Source organism: Canis lupus, chromosome 1 (genome assembly GCF_048164855.1).
Source record: "Canis lupus baileyi chromosome 1, mCanLup2.hap1, whole genome shotgun sequence".
In the NCBI taxonomy this organism is placed as follows: domain Eukaryota; kingdom Metazoa; phylum Chordata; class Mammalia; order Carnivora; family Canidae; genus Canis; species Canis lupus.
Genome location: NC_132838.1, coordinates 103870648 through 103889471, shown reverse-complemented (window position 1 = coordinate 103889471; position 18824 = coordinate 103870648). Strand labels below are relative to the sequence as shown.

Below are 18824 nucleotides of genomic sequence, written 5' to 3'. Positions count from 1 at the left end.
GGTGGGGGAGGCACCGTCTTTCTTGACTTCCTTTATCTGCTCCCCGCCCCCACCAGCCGGCGACCATGGCCGCCCTCTGACCCCCGCCCGGGCCGCGCCTCCTCCTCCTCCTCCTCCTCGCCGCCCCCCGCCCAGCCCGGCAGGCCCCGGGCCCCACTTCTGCCTGCGCTGTGCCCCCCCCAGCCGCCGGCACGGCCCCGCCCCCGCTGCCCCGGTGGTGGCCCGCGGCCCCCCGGCTGCCCGTGGTCAAGCTGGAGTCGCTGAAACGCTGGAACGAAGAGCGAGGCCTCTGGTGCGAGAAGGGGGTGCAGGTGCTGCTGACCACGGTGGGCGCCTTCGCGGCCTTCGGCCTCATGACCATCGCCATCAGCACCGACTACTGGCTGTACACGCGCGCCTTCATCTGCAACACCACCAACCTCACCGCCAGCGACGACGCGCCGCCCCACCGCGGGGGCAGCGGCTCCTCGGAGAAGAAGGACCCGGGCGGCCTCACGCACTCGGGGCTCTGGAGGATCTGCTGCCTGGAAGGTAGGGTGCGGGGGGCCCCTGCCTCGCGCCCCTCCTCCCCTGCGGACCCCGCGGCCCGGAGGCCCCCTCTGCTCGCTGCTCGCCCTCCCCTCCCCTCCCCTCCCCTCCCGTCGGATCCCGCCCCGCTGAGTCCCCCCTCGCCCCGCACATCTGCCCTCTGCCCTCTGCCCTTGCCTCCGCAGCCCAGTCCGGCCTCCCGGGGGCACCCCCCTCTGCCCCTTCCCACCCCTCCCTCTACCTCCTCCTCCTCCCCCTCCTACCTGCTTCCCTCCCCTTCCCTGTCCCCTCTTATCTGACCCCCCCAACCCCCTCGCCCCGCCCCATACACTCCGCGGCCCAGTCCGCCTCCTGGGCGCCTCCTGGGCGCCTCCTGCCCCTTAGACCTCTCCCTCTAACTCCTCCCCCTCCCGTTCCCCTCTCGTCGGATCCCGATCCCGCTGCATCCCCCTTGCCCCTGCACACTGCCCTGGCCTCTGCACACCCTGACCCTCCGGCCTCCGCCGCCTCGTTGGTCCGGCCTCCTGGGAGCCCCCTGCCCTTCCACCCCTCCCTCCGCCTCCTCCTCCCTCCACGGAGCCCTCTGCATTCGTCTTCCTTCCCTCTCACCGTTTCTGGGGACCCCCCCCCTCCTCTCCTGGGCAGTCTCTCCTCCTTCAGGCCCCCTCTCACCTTCTCTCCACGGACACCCTACCCTAGTCCCCTAGTCCCCTAGTCCCCTCTCTCCCCTGCCCCTTCTTCCTCCTCTTTGGGGCTTTATCCCCCAGACGTCATGATGGTGCCCTGTCTGGTCAGAGCTCCTGACGCTGTCCTGTCTTCCCTCCTTCAGACTCCAGTCATGTTTGCTTCTCCCCCTCTCTCGGTTAGGATGTTAGGATGTCCTCCAGCCTCCACTGCCGGCCCTAGGCCTCCTCTGTTCTTTGGACGGCTTTACTTCATCTTCCCTCACTCACACCTCCTTCCGCCTCTCCCTCCTCCTCCAATACCTCCCTCCGGGACCCTAAGGCCACTGCCTCTTGCAGCCTCCATCCCTGCACTGTCCTTGGGTCCTGCTGTCCATCTTGCAGCCCCCCTTCTGGCTCCAGTTCTCTGCCCCCGCCCTGTGCTCACCTGCCCACTGCTGCCCTCTCCCTCCCCAGCTCCTCCTCCCTCCCACTCATCTTTGCTGCGTCTTTGCACAGCCCTGGGCAGCTGAGCTGGAGGCAGGAAACCTGGGTCCCAGGCCCACCTGGGGTCTGTCCCCTGTGTGATGGCTATCTGTTACTTCCCACACAGAGCCTCACAGCTCTCATCTGCAACAACGCAATCCCAGATATTTCCTCCAGCATCAAAAAGATCGAGATCCCTCCACTTCCTCTCCATCCAGTCTCTCCCATCCTTTCCTCCTCTTTTGCTGAGCACTCCTGGTGAGTGAGGAGTGCAATTGTCTCCTTTAATCCTGTGAGGCCAGGCATGCCCTCCTGGCGGGGATGAGGAAACCAAGGCTCAGAGAGGTTAAGCCACTTGCCCAAGGTCACCCAGCTGTGACTGGGGCAGAGCCAAAAACTCAGGTCTGAAGGATGGGATGTGCAGATATGCTTTGTCTGGTGTTCCAAGTGTTTAAAACTGAAACCAAAATCTGAATCCGTTGCCAACATTTAAAAATAGGGAGACTTCACATTGAAAATCTGATTTCCGGCTTCTTTTGAACTAGTGGAAGATCTGACAACGCAGGTCTTCATTCTACAGGGTCTACGATTGGCCAGTCCAAGCAGCAGCTGCTCCTTCAGATCAGGCATGCAGTCTCCATGTCCACCACAGTCACCTCTGCTCCCTATCGCCTCCTATCTGTCCACTCTTTCATTATGGTACTTCCTTCCTCCTGCGGGCATTCAAGTCCATGTCCATTCACTGATCTGACCAACACCAGGCACCAGCCGCATGTGGGGGCTTGCATCCTGAGACCCCTAGGACAGCGTATGGCATATAATAAGAATGCCATTCATTCATTCATTCATTCATCCATCCATCCATCCTTCCATATGCCCAACATTTATTGGCTTTATACTATGCGCCAGGACTGTTTTTGATTGCAGGGCTACGGCAGTGAAAAACAAAAGATCCCTGTTTTTGTGTGTGTTATATTTAAGAGGGAGAGACAAATAATAGGAAAGATAAGTAAATAAAACCTTCAGGGTGTTAGCTGGCACTAGGTGCTAAGAAGGACAGGGGAGAAGATGGAATGCGTTGGGACACATGTGTGAAGTTGCAGGTGAGGAGACTAGGTTGGGTTTCACTGGGCCGGTGATCTCAGAGTGGAGGTCTGAAGGAAGTGAGAGAGGGAGCCATGTGGCTCCCTGGAGGAAAGTCACAGCTACCATGAAGGCCCTGAGGTGGGAGCCTGTGTGTCTGGCCACTGGCAGAATGAACGAGGGGGACGTGGTGGGAAGTGTAATCCGAGAGAGAACAGGCCCTGATTTCACACATTCTAGGTGCTGGAGCTGGAATGCAACTCTCCTGTCCAGAGTTCCTGAGCTGAGCCGAGGTGTAGAAAGAGCTGACTTGCATTGCGGACAGGAGTGCTCTCATTCTGTGGATAGGACTAAAGGGACAGGCAAGAGGGACAATAGGCCGTGGCCAGTCTGCGGTTGGGAGCAGGAGAGCTGGAGAAGTGACTTGAATTCAGGGTGTGTCCCAAAGCTACAGTGGCAGTGGGGATTGCTGGTATTGCTGGCAGGGTGGCTACGGGATGTGAGAGAGATTGGAGTCAGGGTGTCTCTAAAACAGCATCTTTCAACCTCAGTACTGTTGACATGGCACAGATAGTTCTGTGCCGTGGGGGCCAGCCTGAGCGTCGTACGGTGCCTGGCAGCATCCTGGCCTCCATGCCAGGAGCAGTCCCCAAGTCGTGACAACCAAAATTGTCAAGTGTCTCTAGTCTGGGAATAAATTCGCCCCCCCCGGTTGAGAGTCACTTCTCCCAAGGCTGTGGCCTGAGTGCCTGAGAATGGCAGGGGTGGGGATGCAGGGGGCATCTGGAGGATGGCACGGTGGACTTTTTATTTTATTTTCCTTGGTCTAATTTATTGTGAGGAGAGATATCATGAGCTCAGTTTTGGACACGTTAAATTCAGGATGCCTATTAGGGATATCACCTAGGACATAGAAAAGTGCCATGCAGTCAATATTTTAGGCTTTGTGGACCTGTCCCTGTCACAGTCACTCCTGAAAACAACCAAAGACAACACATGAGTGAATGAGCGTGGCTGTGTTCCAGTTAAACTCGTGTTCAGACACCGATATTTGAATTCTGTATCTTTCTCATGTGCCATGAAATACTCTCATTTGATATTTTTTTCAATCACTTAGGAAATGTAAAACCCATTCTTCACTGGATTTGGCAGGCTGGGTCTGGCCCACGGGTTGTAGTTTGCTGGCCCCTGATCTAGGCTGTGAGCAATATGATGTATGAGGCCAGAGTTCAGGGGACAGTCTGGGCTGCAGATACAAATTGGGGGGGTGTCATTGCATATGGATGAATGAGGTCACCTAGAGAATGCAAAGAGAGAAACATACCAAACAATTAGTTGAACAACCTTAGCTAGTCCATTATTAAAAGAGAGATGAGAGAACCCACCAAAAAGAGCTCAGAAAGCAGGAGCCATGAGAGTTAGGGAAAATGAGGTAAGTGGGTATCCGGGAAGCCAAAGGAAATGTTGTCAGGAGGGTGGAAATGAAGGCCGGCTTCCTGATTATTGTAATTGTCCTGTATGTGCTGCAGAATGTGCACAGTGGCCTTGTGTAATATGCACCACTATTATCTCCTCCTTCTAGAGATGGAAGCAAAGGCTCAGACAAAGTGAAGTGACTTTCTCAAGGTCACACAACTGATAGGTAGTAGAGTCTGGATTTGAATCCAGGTCTGTTTTATTTCCTAGGAGAATGAAGCAATGTATCCACCTGCCTGCAGCTCATAAGGGACGCAGGAATGTAGAAACCGAGACCCCTGAGCCATTGCCTCCTGAAGGGCACTGTGTCCCTGGGGTTTTCAGGTTCCATCCTCATGTCCCTGTGAGTTGCCACAACAGATGCAGTAGATGGAGTGACTGAGACACAGACTTTGGGACAAGACCCATTGGAATTGGGTTTACTTCCTGCACAGCCGGGTGACCTCGGGCCACACATTTAAGCTTTCTGTGCCTTGTTTCCATTATCTGAGGATTGGGGATGGCAATAGCCCCTAACCTGCAGGGATTGTGTGTGGATTCAATGAGCTGAAACTGTAAGGCATTTAAAAGACTAACAGGCACAGAGCGAGAGCTAGATTATGTCATTTCTATTTTGTTGTTGTTGTTCTAATTATTCAGAATTCAGGTGACTGCCCTGAGCTCCCCCTTCCTCGAGAGCCCAGAAATCCCAGCCTCCTACCCAGCACTGCCCAAAAGAAACATCACACAAACCACGTGTATGATTTAAATTTTTCCAGTAGCTACATTCAAACAAGGAAAAAGGAGAAGGTTCATTGAATATAGTTTAATACATAGAATTTATACAATATAAAAAATCAATATAAAGGCTAATAATATCTTTTATTTAACCAAGCATAGCCAGAATATTATCATTTTAATATGTAATCAATATAAAAATTATTGATGGAATAGTATGCATTTTTTCGTACTATGTCTGAAATTCAGTGAGTTTCTTACGCTTATACCTCATCTCAATTGTCACGTTTCAAGTGCCCAAAAGCCACCTGAGGCTGGTGGCATCCATGTGGGTGTAGCCCCCTCCTCAGGAATCAAGACCCTGGACTCACAGCTCCATTTAGTCAAGCCGGTTATCTAAAGCCTCTGTGCTCAGGACTTTTGCATTCTTTTTTTCTTAAAGATTTTATTCATTTATTCATGAGAGACAACACAGAGAGAGGCAGACACATAGGCAGAGGGAGAAGCAGGCTCCCTGCAGAGACCCCAATGCGGGACCACGTCCCAGGACCCTGGAATCATGACCTGAGCCGAAGGCAGAAGGCAGATGCTCAACCACTGAGCCACCCAGGTGCCCCAGGACTTTGCATGTCTCATCTCACCAAATCCTCCCAATTGTCCTCCCAGTTGTGCTGGGTGAAGGAGCGGTTTGAGAGGGAAGCTGATGGCCAGAAAAGGAAGGGAGTCAGCCACATGGCCAGCCAGCATGTGAGGAGCAGGATGGGCTGGAATTCACTTCCACGTGCATCCTCACTGCTGCACACACTTCCCTCCACTCCCACCTACTCAGGTCTGTGCTAGGCAGGCTCTGGGGAGACCCAGGGACACATCGCTGCTATCCCTGGACATAATAAGCTCCTGGCTCAGCCTGGTCAGGTCAGATAATACACAGAAGCATGTTGCATAGTCCCCTCGTATTCTGCACTGGTCTCTGTTTCATTGAACTCTTATCAGACCCTATGAGGTCATATTATCCTCAGTTGCCAAATGAAGAAGCTGAGGCTGGGGAGCATTCAAGTCCCCAAAGCCACACAGCTGGAAAGTGGCAGTCCTGGCATGAGTCCAGAGAATTTGATTCCAGGGACCATGCTCATGGCTACCATAGCCACCTTACTCCACTGCCTTAAATATGCTCACCTCCGAAGCCCAGCTACACTGAATCTACTCCCTATGACTTGTCATCTACATGGGCCTGAGTGTCTTCCAACTCTACTCAACTCTACTCAGTTTTCTGTATCCCTAAGTTTGCCATAGTTACCCAGTGCATTAACACCTGTCAAATGCTCGGAGAGGTGCCTGGTGTGTGGTTAGTGCTCAGGAGGTGTTAGTTATCATGACTGCTATCAACACTAATCTCTTGAGGGGGGGTCTATGTGCCTTGCACTTTATATGCTCAATCTCATTTAATTATGGTTAATGTTTTGAGAGAAGTACTGTGATCCCATTCAATAAAGGAGAGAACTTGAACCCACAGGTTTACCGACCACACCATAAAGGATGTGCTGATGGATAAGAGTTTGCCCTTGAGAGGTGTATAATCAGTCATTCATTCATTTAAAAAAAATGCCAGAATTCCCTTACTTTTTTAAGGCTGAACAATATTCCATTGTATGTATAGACCACATTCTGTTTATCTGTTCATTCACTAACAGACACTTGGGTTGTTTTCAGCTGTTGTGAAAAATACTGCTATGAAAATGAGTGTGCATGTGTTTCATAGAGAACTTGCTTTGGATTCTCTTGAGTGTATACCCAGAAGTGGAATTGCTGGGTCATCTAGTAACATTTTTTATTTTAAAACTTTTTAAAAAATTAATTAATTTTTAGAATGGTAACAGCTGCACCATTTTACAACCCCACCAACAGCGCACAAGGGTTCCAGTTTCTCCACATCCTTGTCAAATGCTTGTTATTTTCTGTTTTGCTTTCTTTTTATGGTAGCCATCCTACTGGGTGTGAGGTGTTATCTCATTGTGGTTTTCATTTGGATTTCCCTAATGGCTAGTGATGTCTTGCATCTTTTCATGTGCTTGACTCATTCAATCATGCTCTCATAAAAATATTTATTAAGCACTTACTAAGTGCTAGACATTGTTCTACATGTTTGGAATACAGTGGTGAACAGCCCATAATCTTATATTCCAATAGGGCAAACTGCTGTGTATTTTATTTCTGCTTCCACCACACATTAGCTGTGCATTGATTAATCCCTTCTGTGCCTCTGCTTTCTCATCTGGACAATGGGTAGCTCCACTGATATCAGTTGAGCACTTCATTATGTTCTAGGCAAAGTGCTAAATCTCTTTACCTGGAATCAATCCTCACAACAACCCCATGACGTAGGCCCTACTATCCACTTTCTATAGGTTAAAGGACTGAAGCAAATTCGCCTAAGTAACACCAACAAGGTCACAGAATCAGGACATGATGGAGTTGGGTTTTATTATCAAGCAGTGTGAGTCTTATTCCCAACGCTTGGCCACTGCACAACACCAATAACATTATCTATTTCATGGGACTCTTGGGAGCTCTGGATGAGTTAATCCACCTAGGAAGCACTTAGCAAGTGTTAGCTGTTAGTGGAATCACTCACTGCCTTATATTCCTTCTTCCCAATCCTTTCCTTTATCCCCGTTACTTTCCCTGTCATCTTCTGTCTCCAATCTCCCCTTCTGCTATCCCTCTATTCATTCCTAATTTCATTCATTTATTCAACATCCATTTCTGAAGGCCTCCTTTGTGCCAGGCAATGCTAGGGACATACAGAGGAATCAGACTCCATGCCTTCCCGCAGCAGGAACTCCCAGCTTGCTGAGGAAGAAGAAACTCCTAAAGCAACCCTATGCACTCCCCCCGCCCCCAACACACAAAGGGTAGGGGTTACCACAGGTTGCTGCTCCACTCTGGAGGGCGAAACTGACCCAACTTTGGTGGGAGGTGTGTGCACGTGGGTGCACAGGGAAAGCTTCCTCAAGCAGGTACCCTGTGAGCTGCCCACTTGCAGGGTAAGTTTTTCATCAGTGAAGAATGTGAACGGAATCCACAGCATGGGCAAAACCCTGCAGGTTGGAAGGAGCCTGGAGAATCGAGGAAACTAAATGTATTTATATTTATATTTATTTACATCTCAATCTCCAGTTATATGGTAGAGATAGTAGAATAGGAACTGTCCCCAAAAGTGAGAAGATGGGTTCCCCAAAGGGTGTGAGAATGTGAGGATTCTGGGATGGAAGAAGGGGGTAAGACTGCATGACGCCTAGAGGTATACCTCCTCGCATGCCTCTACTTGCTCCAGCCACTCCATCTCCTTCCAGAGAATTCCAGGTAAGAGACTGGGAATCCCTCTTCCTATAGGCAGAACTGAAGAGACTACAACTCCCATGGTCCACTCGGGCTGCACTCACAATTGAACTCTACAAGTCATGGGCCTCATGGGAAATGTAGTCCTCGCCTTCTGTGTGCGCCTTCGTTTCCCACGCATTTTCAGACCGGTTGACGAGTTCAGAGTTGCAGAGCGCCCTGACATTGCTGAAACCAGCGCCTTTTTTTTTTTTTTTTTTTTTTTTCCTTAAAGCGGGGGAAACAAAGCCAGAGATGTGGAGTGTCCTAGCCCGGGTTACAGGGCAAAGGCCTTTGTGGCCTTTTAGTGACTATTGCATGGGTTTTTCTTTTTGTTTTCTTTTCCTTTTTCCTTTCTTTTTTTTAACTGTTGGGAAAACCGAGGCCAGAGAAGCTTAAAGTTTGTCCCAGATGTTGACAGGCTCAGGAGTCAGGATTTCCCACCTCCCAATAGGCCCAAAAAGAGGAGAGGTTTGGGTAAGGGGGGGGTCTTCTCTCATTGGGGGTTCCCCCAACTCTTAAGTCCCCCCCACCATCACCCCCATCCCCCTCCAGGGTTGAAAAGAGGCGTCTGCGTGAAGATCAACCATTTCCCGGAGGACACGGACTATGACCATGACAGCGCGGAGTATCTGCTCCGTACGTGGGGGTCTGAGTCAGAGTGGGGTGGGGGAGACTGCTGGGCCCAGGGCGGGGGGCCGGGGCGCGGACAGTGGAGAGAGGCACCTAGATGGACGCTCAGGGATGCACTTGCCAGCAAATCCACATCCAGATGCTGAGATCCTCTGGACCCCAATTGGTTCGGTGATCCCTCACCCGCCTCCTCCTCTCACCTTGGGGCGGGTTGAGGTTGGGGGGGTATCCGGGAGGTGGTTGGGCGCCTTGCTGCCCGGGCTCGCAGAGTCACCGCTCCGTGACTGGTTGTCGGTTTCTGGGCTGTGATTGGCCACTGCGCCCGGGGCTGTGAGGCAACCTGCAGCGCGGACTGGGCACTCTCAGGAGCTGGCTGGGGAAGCCGGCGGTGCGATTGGTAGCCATCCCGAGAACGCGGCAAATCCTGGATGCTGATTGGCTGCGGCCTCAGCGGGGCTCAGAAATCGCAAAATCCGTTTGCTGGGGTCTGGACGGTGGGTGGCAAGGATTGCAGAGGGAAAGACGGACAGACAGACAGCCGCACTCACATTAGCTAAGCCCAGAGCAATAGATGGAGCCAGGCAGAAGGATAGGGGGTGGGGCGCAGACAGCTAGATGAGCGAGGCAGAAAGGGGGTGAATGAGATATTGGGAGACTTGATAGATGTAGAGGAAGGAACAAAATACGGAGAGGAGAAGGAAAAAGAGAAAAAGAGGGAAGGTCCACTGAAGTTCAGGGGAAAAGTGATTTTAAGAAATAAAAAGGAAAAGTGTGCCAGGAGAGAGAAAAAAATAAGCCGAGGAAGAAGAAAGAGGAAGAAGAAAAAGGCGGGAGAGGAGAGGAGATCAGACAGAAAAATAGAGACATTTTAAAGAGGAGAGAGAAGGAAACAAAAAATGAAATGGGCAGAACACAGGCAGAGCGGGGGAACCGGAGGATTCTAGGGAGAGGAGCGGAGACGAAAGCGGGCAGAGGCGCAGCGCGCGAGGGGCGGAAAGGGCCGCACCTGACGCCCTGGCTCCCACCCTTCCTTCCCTCCTCCTCCTCTCCCTCGCAGGAGTGGTCCGGGCCTCCAGCATCTTCCCCATCCTCAGCGCCATCCTGCTGCTGCTCGGGGGTGTGTGCGTGGCCGCCTCCCGGGTCTATAAGTCCAAAAGGAACATCATTCTGGGAGCAGGGATCCTGTTCGTGGCAGCAGGTGAGAGGCAGAGGGAGGGGGCGGCCTTCTGGGGCGGCCCACCTAAGCCGGCGCACGTGTGTGTGTGTGTGTGTGTGTGTGTGTGTGTGTGTGGTGTGTGTGCGCGCGCGCTCGTGCCTGCGCGTTTGCAGAGCCATCCTGCCCCAGGCGCCTGCTGGGGTCTGGAGCCTTCCCGGGTTCTTCCTAAGCTCCATCGCCACCCTCTGGGCAAGGTAGGTGACGCCTTGGCGCGGTCTTCGGGGGGATCTAAACCCCTGACAGGTGTGTAGCGCGCTATCCGGGATGCGGGAGCTTAGGTTCCAAAGCCCGCGGTTCCGCAGACTGGAAGAGCGGGGCTTGGGAGGGGTGGGGCCTCGAGACAATTGAGGTCTTGAAGATAGAAGAGGGAGAAAGTGATTTGGCCGCAGAAGGAGGGAGGAACTTGTTTTAGGGGGCGGGGCCTCGTGAACCCCTGCCGTTCCAAGAGGAGGCTGGTGCTGGGAAACCATCCAGACCAACTTCAAGTGAGGTTTCCCCACAGTGCCCTCCCCCGCACCCCTCTTCCCTGCTTTTCTACAAGAAATGAGTAGTGCTGGGAAATTCCAGGGGGCGGAGTCCGGAGAAGGAGGAGGATTTAGCATAAAGAGCAAGGGGTGCTCTGGAGATGGGTTTGAGCCATCCCCAGACTCAAAGACGGGGGAACAAGCAGGGAAGCCGCGTCTGGACCGGCAGGGAGGTGGGGTTAGGGTACAAGGGGGACCCCATCTAGTGAGGGCAAATTTTAGACCAGCAGGGGTGGGCCTAGACTAGATGACCAGTCTGGATTGATGTCATGAAAGAAGAGGTGTTTTTTTTTTTTTTTTAATTTTTGGGTTTTTAAAAAGATTTTATTTATTTATTCATGAGAGACACAGAGAGACAGAGACATAGGCAGAGGGAGAAGCAGGCTCCCTGAGGTGAGCCTGATGCTGGACTCCATCCCAGGACCCGGGATCATGACCTGCACCAAAGGCAGATGCTCAACCACTGAGCCACCCAGGTGCCGGAAGGAACAGTTTAGATCAGCAAGGGACCCAGCCTGGAGAATCAGAGCGACATTTCCACATTAATAGGGTTGAAACGAGTGTGGGACCCGGGAGAAAGCCCAGGTTTATAACGTCAAGGATTGAGTTGGACTAGTCAGGGTAGGGCTTGGAAACCCAGGCTGGGATCACTCATCACGGTCAGGGTTTAGACCATACCGAACAGGATTTGGACCAGCGGGGAGCTGGGAGTGGGACTTCGGCCATTTAGGAGGGGGCCTAGATCAAGTGGGAAGGGCTTTAGGCTGTCCATGACAAGGTCTGGGCCAGCTAGGGCCTGGACCATGAGGGGGGCGGGTAGTCCGACTATGCTATCTTGGGGCAGGGCTGGATTAGCCACGGAGGAGTTTAGAACACCTGGTACGAGACCAGGACCACCCAGGCCAGGACAAGGAGCATAAGGAGGGGGCTAGACCACACGTGGGTGGAGCTTAGACCAACATGGGGCGGGGCCTGAGCCAGCTGGGGAGGAGTTTAGATCAGCTGAGGTGGGATGGGGAGCATTTGGAGCGGGGCTTACACCACCCAGGGGTGGAGCTTAGACCAAGTGTGAGGTGGGGTCTAGGCCAGCTGGTGAGGAGTTTGGAGCACCTAGGACGTATGGGGGGGGCAAGGATCACTTGGGGGCGGGGCTTTCACCACCCTGGGTTGAAGCTCAGACCCGAGTGGGGCGGGACTGGGCCAGCTGTAGAGGAGTTGAGACCGTCTCGGGTGGGACGTGGACCATTCAGGGCGGGACAGGGAGCATTTGGGGCGTGGCCTGTGCCACCTGGAGCTGGAGCTTAGGCCCGCCTGGGGCTCCGACTGGATCGGCTAGGGAGGAGTTTGGAGTACCTGGGACGTGGCAGGAGGCATTGGTGGGGCTTCCACCACCCGGGGGTGGAGCCTAGACTACCCTTTCGGGCACGGCCTGGGCCGGCTGTGGAGGTGTTTGGAGCCCCCGGGCCCCAGCTCTGACCCGCGGGGCGGGACCGCGGGGCGGGCCGGGGCCGGGCGGGGGCGGGGCCGGGGTGGCCTCCAGGCTCGCGTCTGACCGTCCCCCGCCCAGGCCTGAGCAACATCATCGGCGTGATCGTGTACATCTCGGCCAACGCGGGCGAGCCGGGCCCGAAGCGGGACGAGGAGAAGAAGAACCACTACTCGTACGGCTGGTCCTTCTACTTCGGCGGGCTGTCGTTCATCCTGGCCGAGGTGATCGGCGTGCTGGCCGTCAACATCTACATCGAGCGCAGCCGCGAGGCGCACTGCCAGTCTCGCTCGGACCTGCTCAAGGCCGGCGGGGGCGCGGGCGGCAGTGGCGGGAGCGGCCCCTCGGCCATCCTCCGTCTGCCCAGTTACCGCTTCCGCTACCGCCGCCGCTCCCGCTCTAGCTCCCGCTCCAGCGAGCCGTCGCCGTCGCGGGACGCATCTCCCGGCGGCGCCGGGGGCCCGGGCTTCGCCTCCACGGACATCTCCATGTACACGCTCAGCCGCGACCCGTCCAAGGGCAGCGTGGCTGCGGGGCTGGCGGGGGCCGGCGGCGGCGGCGGCGGCGGCGGCGGCGGCGGCGGCGGCGGCGGCGGCGGGGCGGCGGCGTACGGGGGCGCGGGCGCGGGCGCGGGCGCGGGCGCGGGCGGCGGCGGGGCGGGCGCCGAGCGGGACCGCGGGGGGGCGCCCGGCTTCCTCACGCTGCACAACGCCTTCCCCAAGGAGGCGGGCGGCGGCGTCACGGTCACGGTCACCGGGCCGCCCGCCGCGCCCGCGCCCGCCCCGCCCGCGCCCGCCGCGCCGGCCCCCGGGACCCTGGCCAAGGAGGCCGCCGCCTCCAACACCAACACGCTCAACAGGAAAACCACGCCGGTGTAGGGGCGCGTCGTGGGGCGCCGAGGGGGCGTGTCCGGGGCGCGTGCGCGGGCGCGCGTGCAACGAGGCTGCCGGGAGGGGGGGCGGGGGCGCCCCTCCCTCCCCGCGAGCGCGCTGGAGACTGCTTAGCCTTCCCCCGCGCCCCGCGCTCGGCTCGGGGACCCCCCAGGGAGGGGGCCGTTGGGAGGGGGCGTCGTGTTTTATTTTTTTTGTGGGATGGGGGGAGGGGGAGGGCTGTGGAGTTTTTTTGCAGTTTTGAGATGTTTTCTTTTTAATGTTTTGCTGTGTGCATGTGGGGGCGGGGCGGGGGGAGGGAGGGACTCCCAGCCCAGCCCAACTCCTGGAGAGGGGCGCTTAACACACGAATATATAGTTCTACCTACAAACTATATATATGCCCTATGTAAAGAGGCGGAAAGGTAAAGAGGAGGCTTGCGGAAAGGCAAAGTAACAAGGAATGGACGTGGGCATTCATTCATTTTCATTCATTATTCCACAAAGGTTTATTAAGTGCCTGTTGTGTACCAGGAAGGCCCCAGGGAGGGAACATCACGGGCATTGAGTGTGACTCGTTCATTCATTATTTGAAATGTATTTGTGTACATAAGCACTAGGCATTGTGCTGGATCCCGAGCCTACAGAAGGGAGCCTGCAGACGGGGTCCTCAATGTCCTCATAGAGTTTGCATCTTGTGCAGGAGACAGACATTAGTCAAACAGCAACTAGTATATACAAACAGCAAGTAACAGTTCAGACACAAGAGAAATCCGAAATGCTCTGTCAGGGAGGTGTAACCCAGTTTAAAAGGAAGGAATATTTTAGCTGACATTGAAAGGATGATGACCAGACATCAGCCAAGTGAAGCTGGGGGAAGTGTCTCAGCCAGAGAACAGCATATGCAAAGGCCCTGGGGCAGGAAGAGCTTCCAGGGAGGGCTAAAGTGTAGTGAGGCAGGTGCAGATGGGACAATACAAAGCTGGAGATGTAGACAGAGCCAGACTGCCCAGGGACTTGTAGGTTAGGTCAGGAGTTTGGATTTCATTCCGAGGGCAGCAGGGAGCCACAGAATGGCTTTACACAGAAGCATAATGTGAATAGGGTACAAAAGGGAGGCAGGAAATCAAAGATGAGAGAGGCTGAAAGGCAGAGACAGGCTGAAATTCAGCATCAAATACAGGCACTGGCCCTTGAAACCCACATTCCCCGGGAGGAAGCAGATAATCACATAAAACACTGAAGCACAGGCCCGGTGTCTGGTGTGCAAGAGAAGCTCTGTGGGACTTAGGCATTTGTGTTCATTCATTCATTCATTCAGCCGTTCACTCATTGACGTTTTTGTGCCTCTGGCACCATATCAGGCAGTGTGTTGGAATCAGGATCCCCTAGGGATGAAACAGACCTTAACCCTGCTCTCGAGGAAGAGGAGTCAAAAACTGCAATCCAGGCAGGGCTACTGGTGCTTGACAGGGACCATGGTGGACTCCCTGACCAGAGAACAGAGTAACCGAGCTCCAGGAGTGGGCTATACTCAGGGAAACTTTCTGGAGAACAATGCCCAGCCAAGGTTTAAAAAGAATGCATAGGAATCTGCTGAGTGATGAAGGGGGTGACTCAGGCAAAGGCCAGGGGGAGTGGCATAGCGTGCTGTATTTGGGACAGGCTTCACAGTTCTGGGACCCCAGAGGACAGGGTGAGGGTGGGAGGTTTGGGCAGAACCTAACCTAGTTGAAAGGTGCTGGAGTTCTGGGCTCAGGAGTTTGGACTTTGTTCTGAGGCTAGTGAGGAGAGACAGGAGAGTTTTGAGCAGCAGAAGTGCAGGACCCGATGTGGGTGTTAGAAGGAGCCACTTGGGAAAGTGGTCAACGGGGCTGATGCTGTGGGATAGGGCAGAAGAAGGTTGTAGGTGAGCAAAGCAAGGGCTGTGGGGGTGGTGGGGGATGGTTTTGAAGGCCAGTGAAGATTCAGAAGGGGCGGTGCATAGTGGCCGTCCCTTCATTTGCTCAGTAAATATTCCCCAAGGTCTCCTGTGTGCCAGGCCCTGTGCCTGGTGATGCTGGGGGTTGGAGATGCCTCAGACCCTGCCCTGCCCTCTAGGGCCCCCAGTCTGGTGGGGAGACAGCTGCAGACACAGATGGGAAGGAAGGTGGTACAGGGGCTTTGGTAGCCTCTGCCCTAGTGACGTGAGGCAGCAGAAAGGGGCAGAGCAGAGGGGGGATGGGCTTTGACTGGGTGTTGGGAGGTCCCCTCAGGGGCCCTGTGGGTGGACAAGAAATGGGGAGAGCCTGGAGGGCAAGGGACCAGGGAGGAATCCCCTGGGGGCAGTTTCAGGGAGCGTGGGTAGAAAATGTGGGGGAAGGAATACAAGACAGGAGCACTGAGTGATGCTAAATGGAGAGACAGGGCGAAGAGAGGCAGAGCCAGAAGAGACAAGTTGGGTAGGAGGGGAGATTCTTTGGTGGAGGAGGGGGTAGAACTGGTGGGGGGAGTGGATTCTAGAGTCCAAAGGCCAGAGAGCTAGAAAGAGGTGGAGGATGGGTACAAGGCAGGGGGAGTTGGGGAGGAGGGGCAATGGGAAGAAGGAGCTGGGGGAGGAAAGGGAGGGGAAGAAGGATGAGGACATAAGAGAACCAAAACTGGGAGACTTACAAAAATAGGAAAAGTTGAAGACACTGTGGGTGACCCCAGAGAGGACAAGAAGAGGGGCAGAGAGGGAGCAGAGGTGCACAAATCAGAGGAGAGATGTCTCAGAGACACACAAGACCGCATAGTGTCGGAGAGGCAGAGATGGAGAAAGATTCAGAGATCTGCCCAGAGGGAACCCTGGAGACTTGGAAGCAAGCACAACGGACAGGATAAGAACGACCCACTTCTTTTGTTTGTTTTCAGTATTAGTATTCGAGAAGTATTTATTGAGTGCCAACCTGGTCTGGACCCAGGCCGGGCCTCGAACATGGCAGTGGGCAGATGGTCAAGGTCCTGCTCTTCTCGAAGCCCAGGACAGACAAATAAGAAACATTTCAGTTACTGAGAAGTGCTTTAACACTAGGCAGGATGTGGTGACGGTGAACAGTTATGGGGCAGAGATGGCTTTAGATGAGGTGTCCCAAGAAGACCTCCCCACAGTGGCAACGTTTGAACAGATATGGGACTTGTGACAAGGAAAGAAGGGACAGGACAAGCACTCAGGCCACCAAAGGCAGTATAAAAGCTCTGTGGGAGTCACGGGTTTGGGAGGAGCCCCCGTTGCAGGCACAATAATGGGGTGAGCAAACCTGGGTGAGGACAGAGTGTAGGCTGAGCGCCCATTGGGTGGTCCTGGTAAGAAATTTACATTTTTCTAGATCTCATGTGAAGCCTTCGGAGGGTTTTGAGCACAGGCATGATATCATATTTTTATTTTTAACAACAACAACAAAATAACAGCACTGTATAGTTGTGCTGAGACTACATTATGAGTAAAAAGTGGAAACAAAGAGTTAGGGGCTGGTGTCCTTGTCCTCTCCGGGCTGATGGTGGCCTGGACCAAAGTGGAGTTGGTGAGGATGGAGAGAAGTGGAGGAACAGGTCTGGGGGTTTGGGGGCTGAACCCTGTGGGTTCAGGGGTAAGTGGAGCGCAGGCAGCAGGACACGAAGTGAGAAGCTAGAGTGACGGAAAGAGGAACTCTTAGGCTTGCGCAGCACCAAGCTGCAGTGTGTTGCCTGGAAGGGCACCCGGAGCAAGGGATCAGGATTTGGGGATCAGGATTTGGGCGGGAGGGACCAAGTCCTCCTTTGGACACGTCAAGTTGTAGATGCCTGCCAGAAAGCAAGGCGGGGTATCCGGTAACTAGCGGATATGTGAGCTTCGGGGAGAAGCCATGGCTGGAAATGTAAGTTTTGGAAACATCAGCATATAGGAGAATTGAAAGCCATGGGACTGGATGAGGTGACCTGGGAGGAGAATGCTGGCAGGGAAGTGACCCTGGCAGGAGCCTCACCCACATCCGTGGCGGAGGAGAAGAGGATGTATCAGAGGGAGTCACAGGGGATGACCACGAGGTAGGCAGAGGCCAGGAGGAAGTAGCCAGAGGTGCTGAGAACGGGACAGAGAGCCCAAGAGCCAGAGGACAGCAAGGTTTGACCTGGTGAGAGGCCATTTCAGTGCAATGGTAGGGACCAGAGCCCTGCTTGTGTGGATGGAGAAAGAAAAAGGTGCGAGCCATGTTTTTGGCATGAAAATAACGAGAGCTTTCATTCCAAAGAAAGTTCATACCCTTTCTGGGAAAAGAGAGCAACAGGATGGAAGATAATCCTGCATCTCAGTGCAGGTGGGCAAGCCGGGTGAGAAGGGGAAGAAGGATTCAGGAGACAGGCAGTGTACTGCATGGAGCCTTGTCTGCTCAGAACACTCTGGTGCCCCTTTAGGTCCCGTTAAGGTTGGGGAAGTCCCAGTGGGGGAAGGAAGGAACAGGTGTCACTCTTTCCAGGAGCTTGGCCACATAATCTCACAGCTGCTGGTCAGGAGACAGGTAGTGAGGCCAGGTAGGATGTACAGGGAGGCGCGCTCTGAAGGGAGCACCTTCCCCAGCGTGGGGGGACGTGTCTGTGTGTCACATCCCATTTCATCCATCTGTCCACCCTTTTAAGTCACCTGATGCACATCTCCCAAGGCTCTTGTGTACCCAGTCCTGGGCTGGGCAATGTTGAGGACACAGATGAGTTCCTCTGGTACCCCGGCCCTGCCCCAGGCTGGTGGGAGAGCTGCACACACAGTCACATTCCAGGGTAACTCATGCTCCAATGCAAGCCACACAGGGCGCCGTGCGCGTCCAGAGCAGGGTGGACAGGGCCGGGTGCAGCAGAACAGCTGACCACAGACGAAGGTGGTGGAAGGTGGGTCCCACCTGGCCCGTCTGCACAAGGGCTGAGGGAGGGGGTGAAGGGGGGGAAGATCAGGCCCTGCTGCCATTCCACATGGCTGTCCCCGTCCCTGCCCCCGGGGGGGCTGAAACTGCATGGAAGGTCCCCCGGGGGTGCCCTGTCTAATAAACTCGATGACGAGGACTGTGACTCTGGTTCCAGTACCCCTGACACCCAGCTTCTCCCTGACGCCTGCCCTTTTCACCTCTGGGGTGCTGAAGACACCAAACCAGAATCAGTTCTGCCATTCATCAATACCCAGGGATCTGGGCCCCAGTCTTCTGCCCCAGGGATTGGGCTTCTAGCCCCTCCTCCCTCAGACCAAGGGTTCAGGCCCCCAGCCTCCTCCCTCAGACCAGGAGTCTGTGGGACCCCAGCTCCTCCTCCCTCAGACTCAGGGACTTGGGCCCCCAGCACCAAATCCCTCAGACCAGGAGTCCTGAACCCCAGCCCCTCCTCCTTCAGACTCAGGAGTCCAGGCCCCAGCCCCTCCTCCCTCAGACGCAGCAATTCAGGCGTCCAGCCAGGCCTGCTCCGGACCGAAACTCCAGGTGCCCTGCCCTGCCCCGTCTCCTGCCACCCTGGAGATGGGACCCTCGGCTCCCGCTTGCCCCTTAAGGAAATAAGAGCGCGCTCAGGCTCTAGTCGGGTCAGGATCCCGCCCTCAGGCCCTCCTCCCGGGACAGCCTCCCTCCTCCGCCCGCGTCCCCTTAAAATACCCGAGGTCCCTATGGCAACAGGCGCTGGGCGACAGGTGCGGGTGTTATTTACGGGTCAAGCCTGAAATAGCCGGGGAGGGCAGGGGGTGGGCGGGAGAGGCGAGCAGACGGGCCGAGCAGAGGGGCCGAGCGGCCGTCCCGG

General features: G+C 55.0%; 1 protein-coding gene across 1 annotated transcript; it reads left to right on the top strand.

Annotated features, from left to right (window-relative positions):
• The first annotated feature begins 129 nt into the window (after positions 1-129).
• CACNG8 (calcium voltage-gated channel auxiliary subunit gamma 8) lies at positions 130-18107 on the top strand. The gene is made up of 4 exons (XM_072768174.1): positions 130-531; positions 8886-8969; positions 10021-10161; positions 12271-18107. Exons 1-4 carry the CDS (start codon positions 354-356, stop codon positions 13065-13067), a joined length of 1200 nt encoding a protein of 399 aa, XP_072624275.1. The 5' UTR covers positions 130-353; the 3' UTR covers positions 13068-18107.
• The last annotated feature ends 717 nt before the right edge of the window (positions 18108-18824 follow it).

Coding starts and splice junctions, on each gene's coding strand:
- CACNG8 (XM_072768174.1), top strand. CDS start 354: ATGACCATCGCCATCAGCACCGACTACTGGCTGTACACGCGCGCCTTC. Junction 8,970..10,020: donor CAGCGCGGAGTATCTGCTCC/GTACGTGGGGGT, acceptor TCTCCCTCGCAG/GAGTGGTCCGGGCCTCCAGC. Junction 10,162..12,270: donor GATCCTGTTCGTGGCAGCAG/GTGAGAGGCAGA, acceptor TCCCCCGCCCAG/GCCTGAGCAACATCATCGGC.